General features: G+C 37.6%; 1 protein-coding gene across 2 annotated transcripts; it reads right to left on the bottom strand.

Moving 5' to 3' along the window:
• Window positions 1-57: 57 nt before the first annotated feature.
• Window positions 58-15,772, bottom strand: rspry1 (ring finger and SPRY domain containing 1). Of its 2 annotated transcripts, none has more exons than XM_067420423.1 (15): window positions 15,447-15,772; window positions 13,612-14,123; window positions 11,308-11,360; window positions 8,934-9,046; window positions 7,867-7,993; window positions 7,419-7,477; window positions 6,306-6,372; window positions 5,792-5,923; window positions 5,333-5,448; window positions 4,545-4,688; window positions 4,253-4,364; window positions 4,015-4,117; window positions 3,778-3,930; window positions 3,528-3,632; window positions 58-1,155 (listed from the first exon to the last, which is right to left on the bottom strand). In XM_067420423.1, the coding sequence occupies exons 2-15, from the start codon at window positions 13,971-13,973 to the stop codon at window positions 1,059-1,061; spliced, it is 1,743 nt and encodes a 580-aa protein (XP_067276524.1). In that variant the 5' UTR covers window positions 13,974-14,123; window positions 15,447-15,772; the 3' UTR covers window positions 58-1,058. The 2 variants fall into 2 exon arrangements, with proteins under 2 accessions (XP_067276524.1, XP_067276525.1); XM_067420424.1 differs by lacking the exon at window positions 15,447-15,772 and adding an exon at window positions 14,860-14,967.
• Window positions 15,773-15,935: the final 163 nt, after the last annotated feature.

The following is a 15,935-nucleotide window of genomic DNA, read 5'->3' as shown; positions in this document are numbered from 1 at the left end:
TGAAATAAATGCAAATCACTGTTGAAATTAGTAAATAATGTCAGAAAACGACAATCGTGCAACACATAAAACAGACATTTATTACAAACATCACAGTTCAAAAAATGAAATATACTTAATTCAATCATACTCTGTTATCTTTGGGAGCGTTGGAGATTTCAGTCTCTATAACTGCTTAAGAAAGTTCACATTTAGCATCAGCAGCATTAGGACACCGATATGTGCATTAACCATGGGAGAAAACGCCTAAAATTACCCCAAATCTCATCTAAGGATTGCCTTTCAGTCTGATGGAATCAGTTCTCACTCAATTCTGTCATTTTACCGAATGTAATTTGGCTTCATTTATTTCTAAATGGACTTTGCATTATACATCAATGTAAAACACTATTATTAAAAAAAACAAATGAAAAATAAAAATCACAGTGTCTTAATTCATCAAGACATTTTGCAATCATATTCAGAATGTGGGGCAATCAAATCAGAACTGCTTCAAGTACAATCAAGTCTGATGGGAGGGGAATAATAATTGGTTTTCTGAGGCAGGCATGAACATTAAGAGGAAACAAAGTGGTTAAGACACTACTGCCGTTTCCTGTTGAGATTGTAACTTGGAATTCAAAAGAAAAGCGAAAAAAGATGAGGGAAGTCACATATATATTTAACAACTCTGAACAGACACACAATAGACCCTGACCAGAACTTGAGAGGAGAAACTCAAAGACAGATCAGCATGTGACGGATGCATTTGTTCCATAATTTAACAGTTCCTGGAAAAGCATATTAAAAATTCCCCAGAAGCCTTTTAACCGCCAGGTTTGCTCAACAGCCCTCTGATTGGGGCGTTCTTGGAGTGCAACAGTGTAGTTTTCACTCTCTTCTTCCCTTCAGTTTTTTTAAGGAAGGTCTACTCCATCTTTCAAAGGTCCACGCCACTGCATCCAGTCCTGAGACAGCATCATGATTCGATTGGTCAGGTTGATCTCTCAGACAGAGGGGACTGGACATGATGGAAACTTGAGGGGGGAAAGTCCACATCTAGGGTTGGTGGGCTGATGTCAGGACACGTGGGAAATGAGTCTGACTCGTGTCTGGATGTCTTGGCGACACAGTGGGCACGTTTCCAGCTGTAAGGCACACTCCATACACATACCACTGAAGACAGAACACAAAGAAACAGAAGATGAGTAAATTATTCAGCACAATGAGGAGATATAACAGTAATCAACAATAGGTTTAAATGTCCCTTGACTGATTCAATCTTTAAAACCCTAATATATTTTATTTAACTCAATCTCAAAATAAATATCCATTATAATATAATAATTACTCATATTTTTCCCATTAATCAAGTTAAGCCATGAACAAATCACAACTTTACAATATTTGATTTGAAGCAAAAAAGTATTTAAAAATCAGACCCAAAAAAAAGGTATGGATAAAAGAGGAAATGAGGTTAAAACTACAATCCAATGGACTGCAAATTACATAAAAATATAAATAACAAATAAAAATAAATTGTGGGTAATGTATTTTCTCAACCAGGAATTCCACTGTTAATGTATGCTGATGGCTTAAAATGATAGCTCACAGTAGGTCTTTCTTTAAGCGTTTACAAGTTATTTTTAAAAATCTATTATTTTATGAGGTTTTTCAACATTAATATGAGTTCCCCTAGCCTGAATGTTGTCCCCAAGTCGCTAGAAATTTTGATCAGTGTAAAACGAGTTCTGGCTGTCTTTCTCTGCCTTTGAGAAAATGAGAGCTCAGACGAGCTGATCTTGAATTCTCCTGTTATGACTTCATACCAGGAAAGGTTACCGCCCCTTCATCTGCTTTGCCCGGCCAGAGAATTAGTAGAGAATGGATTTAGTTTATCAGTCGTGATGTCAGCACAGGCTTTACCATACAGATTCACCACCACAAACAGTGAGTAACAGTGTTCATTAATGCCTGATCTGGGATCAGATTTCTGAGGTGTAGCTAATCATTCAAGTTCACACAGACTTTCTTTCCAAATCGTTTAATACAGTCAGTCCCGCCGCTGGCCGCCTTGATGCATCAATGAATCAAGCCAGTGACTAAAACCATCAACTTCACGTCGTTTCTGTTTGTAGCATGAAACAAATCTGTTATTTAAATGATTCAACTACAGAGAGCAATCAAAGTACACTCTTTATAATGTTTGGATCGGTCAATCACATGTTTGAATGACGCTGCTCATTATGCTCAACAGAACCTCTTACTGTATTCATGTCGATGTTGTGTTTGTTGTTAGTTGTGGTGAAAGCATTTTGTGAGAGAAATAACGTTGCAAAGTTAACTCGTGTTTATTCAGAGCTCTCAGATACAAACAAAAACTCACACTCTCAAAAACTCAGTACAATAACACTCTCAGCAATCTTTCCCCAGCTCCGTTTCTCTCTGTCTCTCTCTGGACTGGCAGCGCTGCAGCTCAGCTCCAGCTCGTGCCTGACTAAACCACGCCCCCCTCCGCACAATCTCATTTCAAATGCAAAGATGTCAGCCAATCACAACAGTGGGTGTTTTCACTGAAGACTCACAGCAGACACGCCTCTTGAAACAGAGCATTCCAAACAGAGGGCTAAAATCAGTATAGAAAAAATGGCTTTTATTTCTTAATTATGACATTTTTTGATGTAAAAACCATACGAACAATATAAGTACACCCCAGGAAACATTATAAAACAACCCATGCCATGGGACCTTTAATGAACAATAATTGGCTACTTGCTATTATGAAACAAAGGCATAAAACAATAACTGTGGGGGGCCAAATACACCAAGTTTCTGAAAGGTTTTTCCCCCGAGTATGACGACATAAATGGCAGAATTCCTTGTATGGGCGCTTCTCCCCTTTTTTTTTAGACCAACAATGTCACTAAAGAAGTGTGTTTTTGGTTGTGAGGGAAAGATAACCTTGTTCAGCTTCCCAGAGAACCCAGCTTTAAGGAAACAGTGGATTCGGTTTGTTTTTCCAGAGCAGCAATGGAGTTCTGCAAGTGTGTTTGTTTGTTCCCAGTCATGAGTCGCAACCGCAGGCGGTGAGTGAAACTTCATCCAAGGTCTGTGTTTTGTTGGCAATCGGTGTGTAAGAGCATATAATGTAAACAACACAAACGTATAGTGAGTCGAACATCTAGGGATAATGGGTACGTGTGTGCTGTGCTCGTGATTCTTTAGCGCAGCCCACTGCACGCCTCCACGAGTTAATCTGTTTTTGGCAGGAAACGGTACAGCGTATCTAAAAGCTAAAGACTGTATGGAGATATAAAGGATGCAAAACTACTCTAGTCATTTACATTCTCATTTTGAATGCAAGAGGGTAAAATCTAGGATAAAAAACAAATATGTCCTAAATGTCTTAATTCTCATAGCAACAGTTGGTTTTATCTAATCCGATTCAGCCAAGCATACCAACCCAGCTTTGTTGAGCAATCTGTGAGCATCCCTTTACCCACAAACCCAGAGGTGTAAACACTGATTCTAAATGCTGAACTTTGTACCTGTGCAAACAGGGTCTTAGTTCAGTGTCTGCCATCTGGTCACAGCAGAGGGTGCAGCAGTTGTCTCTGATGCTAACCTGCTTGAGCAAAGCCAGACGCCTGTGTCTGAAATAAAAGACAGAGAAAGAGCAATTTTATTTGCTTTGTTTGGCATGACAGTCGCCTGCTTTAGGATATAACTAATACATTATTCACGTAACAGTCATTGATCATTTGCTCTGTGTACAGAAATCTAATAAACAGTACAAACCTGGGCAGAATGATTTTCTCGTCTGATGCGAGCGAGGCAAACTCATTAAATGTGTTGAATTTAATGGAGGGGGGATGGCGGAAAGGCTTGGCTCCGAAGTTGAACTCACACTGTTGGTAGGACATGAAACTGGCTGCAGCGAAAAAGCCAGACCTAAGACAAAATAAAGCAAGTTTTCAAAAAGCACCATAAAGATTTGTTTTGAGTCTTGAGGTAAAGAAATTGAGTCTTGCTTACGTGGCAGAGGAGAACACCTGCTTCTCGGGAGGCAGCTGGTGTCCGTTTAGATAGAAAATCATCTGCTTCTTGCTGAGGTCCAGCAGGAAGCCTATGGCATCACCTAAAAATTCCAGAGAACACTGCTCACAAATCTTTGCAAACAACTTTTTTTTTCTAAAATGATGAAAAAGCTAAATGTAACAAATCATCAAATAAGTGAAGAACTTGTGTGCTGAACAGGAAGCTCCGCACAAACCTTCTTTCCAGCAGGGGTGTGAGTGAGGTTTACTGCGAGCGTTGTACCAGATCAGCTGCCTGCAGCCATCATACGCACACGAGTACTCATCATCTCCAATCCCATAACCCTCCTGTACAAAAACACAAATATGTTCTCAAACATTACAGTTTCTTTCTTCAGTTATGTGATACAGAACTGTGTATATCAAATAGGAATGTTCATATAAACACTGTGTTCTTCATGTAAATATGAGAACATAAAACTAGGAATGAGAGAAAGCACAAATATCTAAACATAACCATAAACGCACATGGTTAAGAAACTTGCTGTCCTTGGTTGCCCAGCCAATTTGCATGACGCCAGAGGTGATAACCGTGACCTCATAGTACCAAACCCCCGAATCCACACAGAACGTGCAGCGGACACTCTCAAATGATGACGCATCACAACGTGCCTAAGGGGAAAAAAGACAGTTAGATATACATTTTTAAGATTGATGGATAAATTAAAATCACAATTGCTTGCTTTGTTTTTTTAAGGTTATAACTAGTTTTTCTTCCACAATAGGTGAACATGTTAAGACAGTGGTTCCCAAGCTAGGGGGTGTGCCCTGGAGTTATAAAAAGGGGGGCATGCAACCATTTTTCACAATCGGTTAAGATTTAAAGACTCCTGTATTCTGAGCCTTGCTTAAGGGAGAGTGTACAGTCAGCAGAAATCTCCAAAAAAGGGGGGACAAAGCAGAAATTATTAGATAAACATTGTATGCTTAGAACGGGTACAGAAGTGAACACAAGAGGTTTTGTTTATAGTTTAGAGTATATAGTATATTTTGTTTATAGTAACTGGAAGAAAAACTGTTGTTCCTTATAAGTAAGAATGCAAAGAATTCACTACTCTACAACATCCCTCATGTCCTGTGTGTACATTTAATTGGTTTCAGTTTGCTTTGTTTAATTTGCATTTTGGAAGAGCTCTGAATAAATGTACTTAGCTAGCAATAATACTGCAGTTTGTTCCATTCTGTTAAACACATCTTACAATATCTAAATCCATTTAGCAGAATGTTACCCACAATTCCAATGGTGTTTCTCTCACCTCAAGACCAGTAGGAGATATCTTGAGATATTCGCTGACGTCATTACTGTTCAGCATGGCGTTGATGTTGTTTAAGTTGACCTTCTCATAGGTAAACTGCCGTCCCTCTTTAATAACTACATGCCAAATGGTAAATGAAGATAGCATTATCAGTTAAAAAACAATATACAAGCAAATTAATATAATATTTAACTTAAATCTACAAAACCACCCCAAAATACAAACAGTTAATCTAATAATTAATACTAATTGTTTTTTATACTATGCCATACCATAGCAAGTGCACACAATTCAGAAGGAAATGGAAAAAAATACTGAAAGGATTTCACATTCTGTGGAAAATGTATTTCTTAGGTTTTTCTTCCTTTATAAAGTCTCAGTAAAAACTACTAAACACCAAAAGCCCTAATTAACATTCGAAAAAAAGTTATGCATGCCATTGCACTGAAAGTTACTCACAGAGGTTATCAAGACTCCACTGAGCACAGAAGCCCACTTGACGCTTTAGGTAGTCTTGATGATCTGCCCAGGACTCCAGAACAGACAAACGGTCACTGATACATGATTCCGACACTGTTAACTTGTTTTCACCTGAGACAAAAACAGGCTCTCATTAAAGTGCCTGTTTGAACATTTTGGAATGGGCAAGGCAAGTTTATCTACAGTATATAGCACTTTCATACACAATGGCAATTCAAAGTGCTTTACATTGAAATGATTTCAAATAGTGATAACATATTCAAACGAAATAAGAATACCATGTGTAAGAATTAAAATAAAAAACAAAGATAATTAAAATAGTTGTAAAGAGAATTAAAAAAATAAAAATAAAATGGGGATAAATAGATCCCTATCTGCCTGATTCTAAATTCAGGTACCCCTATCTGAGATGGAAGAGATGGAGCAGGTTCGCAATGTCTCCTGGACCTTACAAGTTGGTCCAAGACGGCTCATTTACACCAGTTAGACTTACTGGTTTGAGAGAACTTCTCCAAAGCGATGAGAGCAAACAGCATGACAGTGGGATGGGCCTCAGAGCTCTAGAAGACCAATAAGACCACATTAATGGCTATAATATTAGCAGTAAAACAATTATACAAAACTACAGCAATAATATAAAGGAGTTAAGATGATCTCAGACTCCAAACTGGAATAGGGCACTGTTCAGATGAACTTTAAAGGGGCCAAATTACCAGACCGGAAGATACTTTTCAGATTTTGATTGAAGATTACCGCAACAAATTTTTTTTCTTTGTATTAACTTGCATGGATTAATTGTTCAACCTAAGACCTTTACTATGTTCTAACAAAGTAAATATGGTCAATTTTGATTTCATGAGGACTTTAAGTTTATTTGCAGAGGAACAAAATCCAGTGGGCTCTGGAAAGTCGCACGCAGTCCTACGTCAGCGGACTAATCTTCACGGTACTTTAGGCCCGATGGAAAGGCAGACAGCAACAAAAGTTTGGGGTCAGTACAACTTTTTTTAATGTTTTTGAAAGACTCAAATGCTCACCATGTCTGCATTCAATTGATCAAAAGTACAGTACAAACAGCAATATTATGATTACCATTCTTCAGTGTCACATGATCCTTCAGAATCTGTTTTAATATGCTGATTTGGCACTCAAGAAACATTATCATTAATCTTGAAAACACTTGTGCAGTGTAACAATGTATTTTTCAGGATTCTTTAATGAATAGAAATTTCAAAAGAACAGAACGCATTTAAAATAGAAATCTTCACAGCATTATGCATGTCTTTACTGTTACTTTTGATCATTTTAATGCATATTTTCTGAATGAAATATTAATTAACCTTACTAACCCCAATATTTTGAACAGTGGTGTATGTTAATGTCCTCATGGCTGTGACACCATCATAAACACACTGACTTCTAATTAACCTCTTTTTGCAAGTCTTTTCAGTGGACTGACAAGTAAGCTTTGCATAGTGAATGTTACAGAATATATCTATGAAAAAAATATTACTCAAAAGAAGAAATAACCTTTTTCCATGACGTGACCCCTTTAATAACTACACTGTTAGTCAGTATGTGTAATAAAAACTCTAAATGCTCTCACCAAACTCTCCAGTAAGTACTCCAGAGTTCCAGGGCTGAGGAGCGCAATGCTCGCTGGACCTGTGGAAGGAAGAGTAAAAAGATGAAATACTTCAGCATTAATCAAATTATTCCTTTGGGCAATGTGTTTGACCTTAAAAACAGAAACACATCTTCAAACTGAGAGAAGTGGACAGTGTGTGCATGCATTTGTGTGTGCAGCCTCAGCAGAGCTGTCAAATCACAGGCCTCTAAGGGAGCCTGCAGCAAGCTCAGGCATGACAGGTCTTCACAGACTGCAAACTCAGCTCTTCAGCTTCAGAGATGCTAGTGCAAAGATGATGTAAAACAAGATGCAACAGATCTAGGGTTCATTTTAAACCATTTTAATCTGGTGTTTTATAATTCTTCAAAATAACTGGACATCAAAATGTAGTGTGTCTGCGTGTGTGAGAATGCATGTCCCTTACCAGCCAGTTTCTCAGCCAGACAGCCCAGGACCGCTGTGGTGTTGCGGTGTTTGGCTGGGATGAGGGCATCCTGACGCGCCACAGCAGCACTCAGATTCAACATGTCCGACAACTTCTGCAGAGCATCCTGACAAGAAAATGAACTCTTCATCAATGCTTGAATTCGTAAATGGGTCATCGTTTTGTTATGCTATTGAAATAAGTATCTTATGCTCAACCAAGGATTTTAAATAAAAATACAAAAAAAAAATACAAATAAAAAATAAGACATTAAAAAAATATATTTTAATATATTTTAAAATGTAATTATTTAAATGGCAGATTTTCAGCAGTCACATGATTCTTCAGATATTATTCTAATATTCAAATTTAGTGTTCGAGAAATATTTCTTATTATCAGTTGAAAACAGTAGTTTTGAGGGAAGCCTGTTTTTTTGTTCTGCTTTTCAGGATTTTTTGATGAATACAAAGTTCAAAGGAACAGCATTTATTTGAAAAAGAAATGTCACTTTTCATCAATTGAACGCATCCTTGCAGAATAAAAATATATATATTTTAAATCATAATGATATAAAAATCACAATAGCTACTTTGTAGATGATCTAATGAATTAAATACTTTACCAAAAAATATATACTTCTTTTTTGTTTTTACTTGGGAAATGGATGGACTCAAGCCAAAATAGGACATTTAATAAGCCAAAAGAGGACAATTAATAACAAATTATTTATAAATTTAGCATCAGTACAAAAATATCACATAACATCTTAAAATCAGAGTGAACTGTAAACAGAAACTATAAACAGTTTTTATCTTGGTATTCAACATAAAATGAGAAGAGAAAAAAAACATTTCAGAACCAAAAATGAAGCGTCTGCTGATATCAATTAAAGATGGAGAAAGGAATTTTACACAAAAGCAGCATAAACTCATATACTAGGGAAATGTTGTGGTCCATTTACAAAGTGCTAACAAAAATAGAGCTGCATTACTGCCCATTAGTGAGAAGAGAGATGGAAATATAATATGGCAGTCAATGTTGTGCGGTAATGCAGATGTGAACTCACTTTGGTGGGCAAAGGGCATTCATCCAGTAGAAGGGTTATTACGGCCGGTCCTAGTGGATCATCCAGAGGAATGACCCTAATCAAAGACTGCACCACTTCCAACCAGCCATCATCTAGTGTGAGAAACAGAGAGAGAGGATGGGGAAAAACAAACAGAAGATCAGTCTATGCGACATGCTTTGTGTATTACCGAGCCATTATTATGACTATGCTTTCAAACACCATTGAAAGTTATTGTTCAACTGATATGGGTTTTTCCAATGGTTAATGCCAACAATTTGTGAGCAGATGGCCTATGATGATGATGACCAAATGAGATAAATTGCAAAAATTACTACATATTACACTACACTGAAATTCTCTTCAGGGAGTTTTGATCTCAGTCTTAAAGCCCAGGGTAACGTTTCCACCTGTTCACTCCTGCATGAAGCCCTTAGCAGCCACCTGACGCCACAGAGTCTCAAACCACAACATGCAGGCTCAACTCGGAGCAACAGATGCACGTATAAATAAAATCAACAGTGGAGGCTTTGGCAATGGCACAAGAAAAGAGGCAAGCTGGCGACTGACCTTGCTAAATTTTGACCCCTGATTAAAAGGGGTCTGATTCATTACAGACCCAAACAACCCCTCAGCAGTACACCAGCAGTACAGGTAACATCCATGAGTAATTCCAAAAAGATAGAGTAAATTTGTTTGGAAAAACGGTAAGTAACGAAACAGCAGCGCACTGCCCTTGTAATCACGCGCACAAGCAATGTAGCTTATACACACGATCATACATCGTCTTTGTTCCTGCATTTGTGAGACTCTGAGGGACTAAAGTCTGCAGCTGAGCCATGGCCCACTGACTTCAGCTAATGCAACAGAACAGAGCGACGGCATGACAATGGTAGCACAGGGCGCAAGCTAAACTTCAAAAGCAGCCGTCAGTAATACACACAGAGCTTCCACAGCTTCCGCTGTTAAGATTAACATCCTAATAACTTAATCAGTAGCCAGAGGGTCACAACAAGCTGCACTTGTTCCCCTGATGGAAAAAAAATAGTTGGGAACCAGGGAGTCACGGTTTGGCTGGTTCACTGCAGCTAATAACTACTTTGTTTCTACACTGATAACTATTAAAATGTAGCTGCTCATTCTATCTAAAAAACTCAACGTTTAACGTTTTTTGCTTTTTATTTTAGTAGATAAATTAGACATACTTTACCAAAGCAGAAAATAACGAAGGTGAAGGCTTCTGACTGCACACTAAACTGCGATTCCAGATTATTTGGTAATAATTACAGCTCAGGTGATCAGTTCAAATTTTGAATGCCTGTGAAGCAAGGCTGGCACCATGTAGGTTGGTTAGTTTCAAGCATCTGCCATTGAGATGAATGCGAATGCTAACAAATTAAAAAAACAACTAACAAACTAAAGTTCTCTTTAGGTATTTTAGGGCTTTTTAGACATCATGCGTTGAATAGCTGTCCAATCATAAAATGACCCTCATAGAAGAATTTGAAATAGATAGCGATTTGATCTGTGGAGGTGGTCAAGCTGCACGATTTAAGAGGATAAAATTTATTATCTAATGAAAATTGTGATTGCAATTTAAAATGTGATTTTCTTAATAAAAATAAATAAGGTTTTTTAAATTATCAATATTGCTATAAAAAAAACTAATAAAAATGTTATTATATAAAATAAAAAAATAAGAAACATTACTATTGTAATATATTTTAAATATTTAAGAGAAAATAACGACAATATAAACTATTTTACAGTACAAATGTAATTACATTACCTATATTTATAGGTGGGGTAACGCAGCGCTGTTTTATCATATTACATAATTTTGAGTGTGTTAAGAGTTATGTTATAATGCTTCTCTGTGCGTTGGCTTGACAGCTTTTGAGACACTTGTTGCACACTGCAGTACACTAGATCAATATTAGGCATGGAAAAACATGGTGCTAGTGGTAAATCAAAAAAAGATTTAAAAAATAAGACTAACTGTTAAGCTGTATAACAATTATTCACTTTCTGTCGATTATTGTATCCAAACAGTTGCTCACCTGTCTAAAAAAAACAATATATTAAAGCATCTTTGATGTTTTCATGAAAATCGAGGGTAACGTGGGTATGATGTCATTGATAGATGACACACGGTCGGACATGATCCATGTACTGGTTAAAATGATTTATTTATCTAGATTTAAACATTCTTGGAAACATTTGGAATAAAGTACACAAGTCTACAAAATATATAACATTGTTATAGTGTTTTTTGGATATTTTAATCCAAAAATGTTACATGTTGTGCCTTTAAGAATATAAGTATTAAACACAACATGCAAACGCTTCAGCATTTTAGGTGTTCTAGACTCACCTGTCTCTGCCATCTCATGCAGTGTGATCATGGAGTACGGCGGCTCTTGGTCACTGAAACAAAAAAAGAACAAATACAAAAGTTAATCTGAAAAAAGTAGAGCAACCTAATATAGAAAATGTTTGCCAGTGTGCCTCATACTCTGGGTGTATGAGTGTGTAAGCATCTTATTTAGACCTTGGCTGCTCTAGACATTAGTTATGAAAGCCTAATGGTATAATGGGTGATTGTGCGACACATGACGGATTGCTATTGGAGGGCAGACTGCTGCTGCTGGGGTTGTTTTGGCTTTAGGGTCTATGCATCCATTTTGCAGCCTGGGTCTGCAACAGTAAATCTAAGCAGTGATAGCAAAATCCCTTGAGGTGCTCCGGGAGGGAGCCCGGCACGATCAAAACACCACCAGAGACATTTAAGCAGGGAAAATAAATTTGCCTCTACTCTGCGGAGTGACACCAGTGTGGTTCATTCATCAGTCATAAATCAGTGGTTGGTGGGCATTAGGGGTGATGTTTTCAAACAGCAAATGAGGACAAGGAAAAGATGGCTATAAGGGTGGTTGAAAAAGAGAAGAAGAGAGTGTGAGAGCAGTCTAATGCCCCCAGCCATGTTTGTCTGACTGTTGTGTGATCGTTGTGTAATGGTCACACAGGGGTATGTTCTAGTTAATGAAACACTGATTTTCTGCTCTGCACGAACAGACACCCCCACCCTTTTCTACTCAAACCCCCAGCCTTTTTTTCTAATGGGCAAATTATTCTTGAGTGCATTATAAAAAAATTAATAACTGTTAATAATTATTTATGATATTTTGAAATGCCCATGATAACAATATTGTGCATATTCATTATCGTGATATATCGAAATTACCGAAAATCGGCACATGCCTAGTATGATGTCATTGATAGATGACACACAGTCGGACATGGTCCATGTACTGGTTAAAATTATTTATTTATCTAGACTTAAACATTCTTGAAAACATTTGGAATATTTTTCAAATTTTTCAATATTTTTCACATTATTTCAAAGCCTCATTTTGGCATTTTGGCCACAATAATTTGCTCTGGTAATGCAATTATGACAATATAGCTTGTCTTCAAACATCTTAATTAACAAAAACTGTGAGTGTTTTGACATGATTCAGTTTGGTTCCGACTCTATAAAAAGGAGGAAAAAAAGAATTTTGAATTTAGCTCAAATTTAGATTTTTCTTTGGTTTTTAAAGATAATTAAATTATTTCTGTTATTCTATGTATTTCAAGTTGGGCTGGATGTTATATCTGTGAGGATCTTGCTGGTGATGAAAAATAAAGCAACATTGTGTATATGGGTTCCTCTGATTGACTTAATTTCATAGGGAATACATAAAAATTGAGACAAATATTGATTCTCAAAAGTTTGAAATTATAGAGATTTTCCTAGCCATATCAACCTGCCCTAGTTTCAGGTGCAAGCACGTAAAAAACGTCTGTCAAAGGATGTGGTTGAGAAAACAAAATATTCCAGCTGTAAGAAAAGAAAAGAAAAGAAAAGAAAAGAAAAGAAAAGAAAAGAAAAGAAAAGAAAAGAAAAGAAAAGAAAAGAAAAGCACTCCCTCGTGTCATTTAGGTGTTGTTCTTTGGAATCAAAAAACAAAGAAAATAAAATTGAAGTGACCATAAACTATTATAAACAGGCAATAATGCAGGTCTTACAAATAAGATGATAATAAGATGGCTGATTCAGAGACAACAAATCTGATGGCCGCATAGAATAACTTCTCGTCTAAAGTGAACATTCATCATTAGATAGCCGTAGGCCGGCTGTGTAGGAAGGTGTAAGAACATGTGACAAAAAGGAAGAGTGACTGGCGACTCTGATATCAAGCCAAATTTTTAAAAGAAGCATTCAGAAGCGCTCCGTTATCTCAAGCTGCTGTCTTGGGCAATACATTAAGACTAAATGTGGTGCTGTGCGAATGAAAACGAATGAATAAATAAATAATGGCATACTAATTACGGAGCTCTGCCAAGCTTCTCGATAAAATCTGCACATTTATAGCTGCATTATTACAAAAGTTAAAGCTCTTGCAGATGTTGTGTCATCCCTGTGGTAAACAATGATACTAGGGAAAAAAGCCCACAATGCAAATGTATGTTCAACGTCAACAGCGAGCCTATGCTTTCAGCCAAAGATGGAGTGCTGTTATTGCTGACGCACAAGACATGGGGAACTGAAACTGATATGACACACATGATTCCTTCCTACTCAGAATTAATGGCAAATCTTTGCAGATCTACTCATCATTAAAGGTTCACTCACTTGTCAACAAGTGTTCTAATGACAGCCAGCGTGTCCAATACCAAACCGTCCACGTTTTGTTTTTTCCGACGTGGCTCGTGCGGTCCTCGACCTCGCCGGGGCGGTCGAACTGGGTCCCTGGGCCGGCTGCCTCTGGCCTCTGGGGGATCAGACACAGAGTTATCCACTCGCCTGAGCTGCCTGCGAGGGGCCGATCCCTCCTCCACATCACTGTCCTCTCTGCACACGCAGCTGTTCCCCATGGCTCCCCCGGATGAGAGGCTGGGCCAAAACTGCACTGATTGCAGCTGTTCTACGGTGAGTCGTAGAACCCGCACGAGGCTCCTGCTGGCACAGAATGCAATCCAGGTGGCTACTATCATATCATTGGAAGGACTTTAGAGGGTGTCTTAGTACGGGTCGGGTAGACGTGTCGGTCATTGTGCTACTGCAGGCCATCAGCAGCCAGACGCAGACATGCAAAGCTGATGGTGCAGTCAACACACATCCTACAGTCGGGGAGGTTTTCACTCCTGAAAAAGATTTATGCATCAAATTATTATCAGTGTAGACAGAAAACATGAACATGCAAAAGGCAATAAATTGCTCAAAGGACCCACTAATATATGGCTTGTCAAAGTAAAACACTCAAACAGTGACGCCACTTATCTCATATTATATATATATATATATATATATATATATATATATATATATATATATATATATATATATATATATATTACACATATATACACACCAATGGAATATTTAAATGAGTTTTGACTAGTCTGTTTATATACATGCAGATAGTGTGGAATATTTAAATGTGGTGTGTTTTTTGACTAGTGTACATATATATATATATTTATTTTTTACTGTGCCATTATTAGTTACAATAATCTAGTGAACAGTTTCTCTATAAGACAAAAAGTTTCTAAGTATCCAATACAGCACAATTACCCCAGCCACAGGTCTAGAACCTAACCTGACTAATTTAATATTAACCAACATATACACCGACTACACATAGTTATCAAGAGCGTATAATAAATCACAATAAACAGTAGGCAGAATGTAAACAAACATACATAAACAGTAGAAAAATTCTTGCTAGGATCTGCGATTACTGCAGTTGTCAGTGTTAGCAGCGGCTAACTAACAGCTAGCACCTCAAACAACTTTACGAAATCCCCCTTTAAAAGACGACAGTCTACTCACACATGAATGAACACTGACCAGTATACACAATCACTGACATATACAAACCCGCTGAAAGCTTATAAACAGCACGCTGTCATTTTAGTAAATTAGCGTCAATAAACTTGAGTCTCTATGGCTGCGTCTCAAACTCTAGTGCTCTGCCTACGTAGGCAGCATTTAAAGAGACATTTCGTCTATAAATGAAGATATGTCATTGAGGTTTTAAAACCTGTTACTCTCTTTCTTCCATGAAACACAAAAAAAGAGATGTTAGGCAGATGGTTGGAGACTGACAGCGTAAGTTACCATACACTTTCATTTTGAATGTGCGTAACGTAATAAAAGTGAATGGTGACTCAGGCAGTCAGTTCTGCCTATAACGTCTTTTTATCCACATTTTAAACCGCACATGCTCAAATATTACTGGCGTGAATATAATTCAAACAATGATGTCTAAATAGGCAGCTCACTAGGTCTTGAAACAGCTTTTTCATGTCAGAAATAAACGTTAGCAACCAACCATTCAACTAGCCACACCTCCAAACAAATGAAATAAAACACCAGTTTAAAGCCTTCATTTGACTTGCCACATACACTAACACGTATTTTATCGTTAAACAACGTGAATATACCAGACACATGTATTTACTCACCCGGTAAAGCGGTGAATTTTCGGTAAATGCAGCAGCACTGATCCGTAGGCCGAGCACAAAGACTACACGGGAAGTGTGTGTGTGTGTGTGTGTGTATGTGTCTGTGTGTGTTCTTTACTTCTCAGTAAAGAAGTAAATGATTCGTACTCTCATTTACAACCACTTCAACAATCAACATTTTGTCGATCCACACACAAAGACAGATCCAGCTAGTGTTTGGTCATGACAGTAACCGCTTGACTGAAAAGTGGGAGGATTGACTGACTGGAATCCGTGTGAGATAAATAGCAAGAGGATCAATGAGCGCTCTGTGTGATGGGAAGTCAGACTCATTTCCGCGAAATGGTTCTTTTGAACAGTTCATTTTAGAGAACTGATTCAGTTGTTATTAACGTCAGTACGTAATTGCGTCATCAAGTGGCCGTGTTGTAGGCACTGTAGGCACATACAGGATTGCTGTTTTAAAAACAATTCAAATATGTAAGTCTT

The sequence above is a fragment of the Pseudorasbora parva genome, chromosome 16 (genome assembly GCF_024679245.1).
Source record: "Pseudorasbora parva isolate DD20220531a chromosome 16, ASM2467924v1, whole genome shotgun sequence".
NCBI lineage: Eukaryota > Metazoa > Chordata > Actinopteri > Cypriniformes > Gobionidae > Pseudorasbora > Pseudorasbora parva.
The sequence above is the reverse complement of the archived record's forward strand: the minus strand, read 5'-3'. Positions and strand labels throughout refer to the sequence as shown.

Excerpts from the sequence above, each read along its gene's own strand:
- rspry1 (XM_067420423.1), bottom strand. The coding sequence starts at position 13,973 with ATGATAGTAGCCACCTGGATTGCATTCTGTGCCAGCAGGAGCCTCGTG. Across the intron at positions 3,931-4,014 it reads CAGGTGTTCTCCTCTGCCAC|GTCTGGCTTTTTCGCTGCAG; the intron begins GTAAGCAAGACT and ends ATTTTGTCTTAG. Across the intron at positions 3,633-3,777 it reads GAGAAAATCATTCTGCCCAG|ACACAGGCGTCTGGCTTTGC; the intron begins GTTTGTACTGTT and ends CTTTTATTTCAG.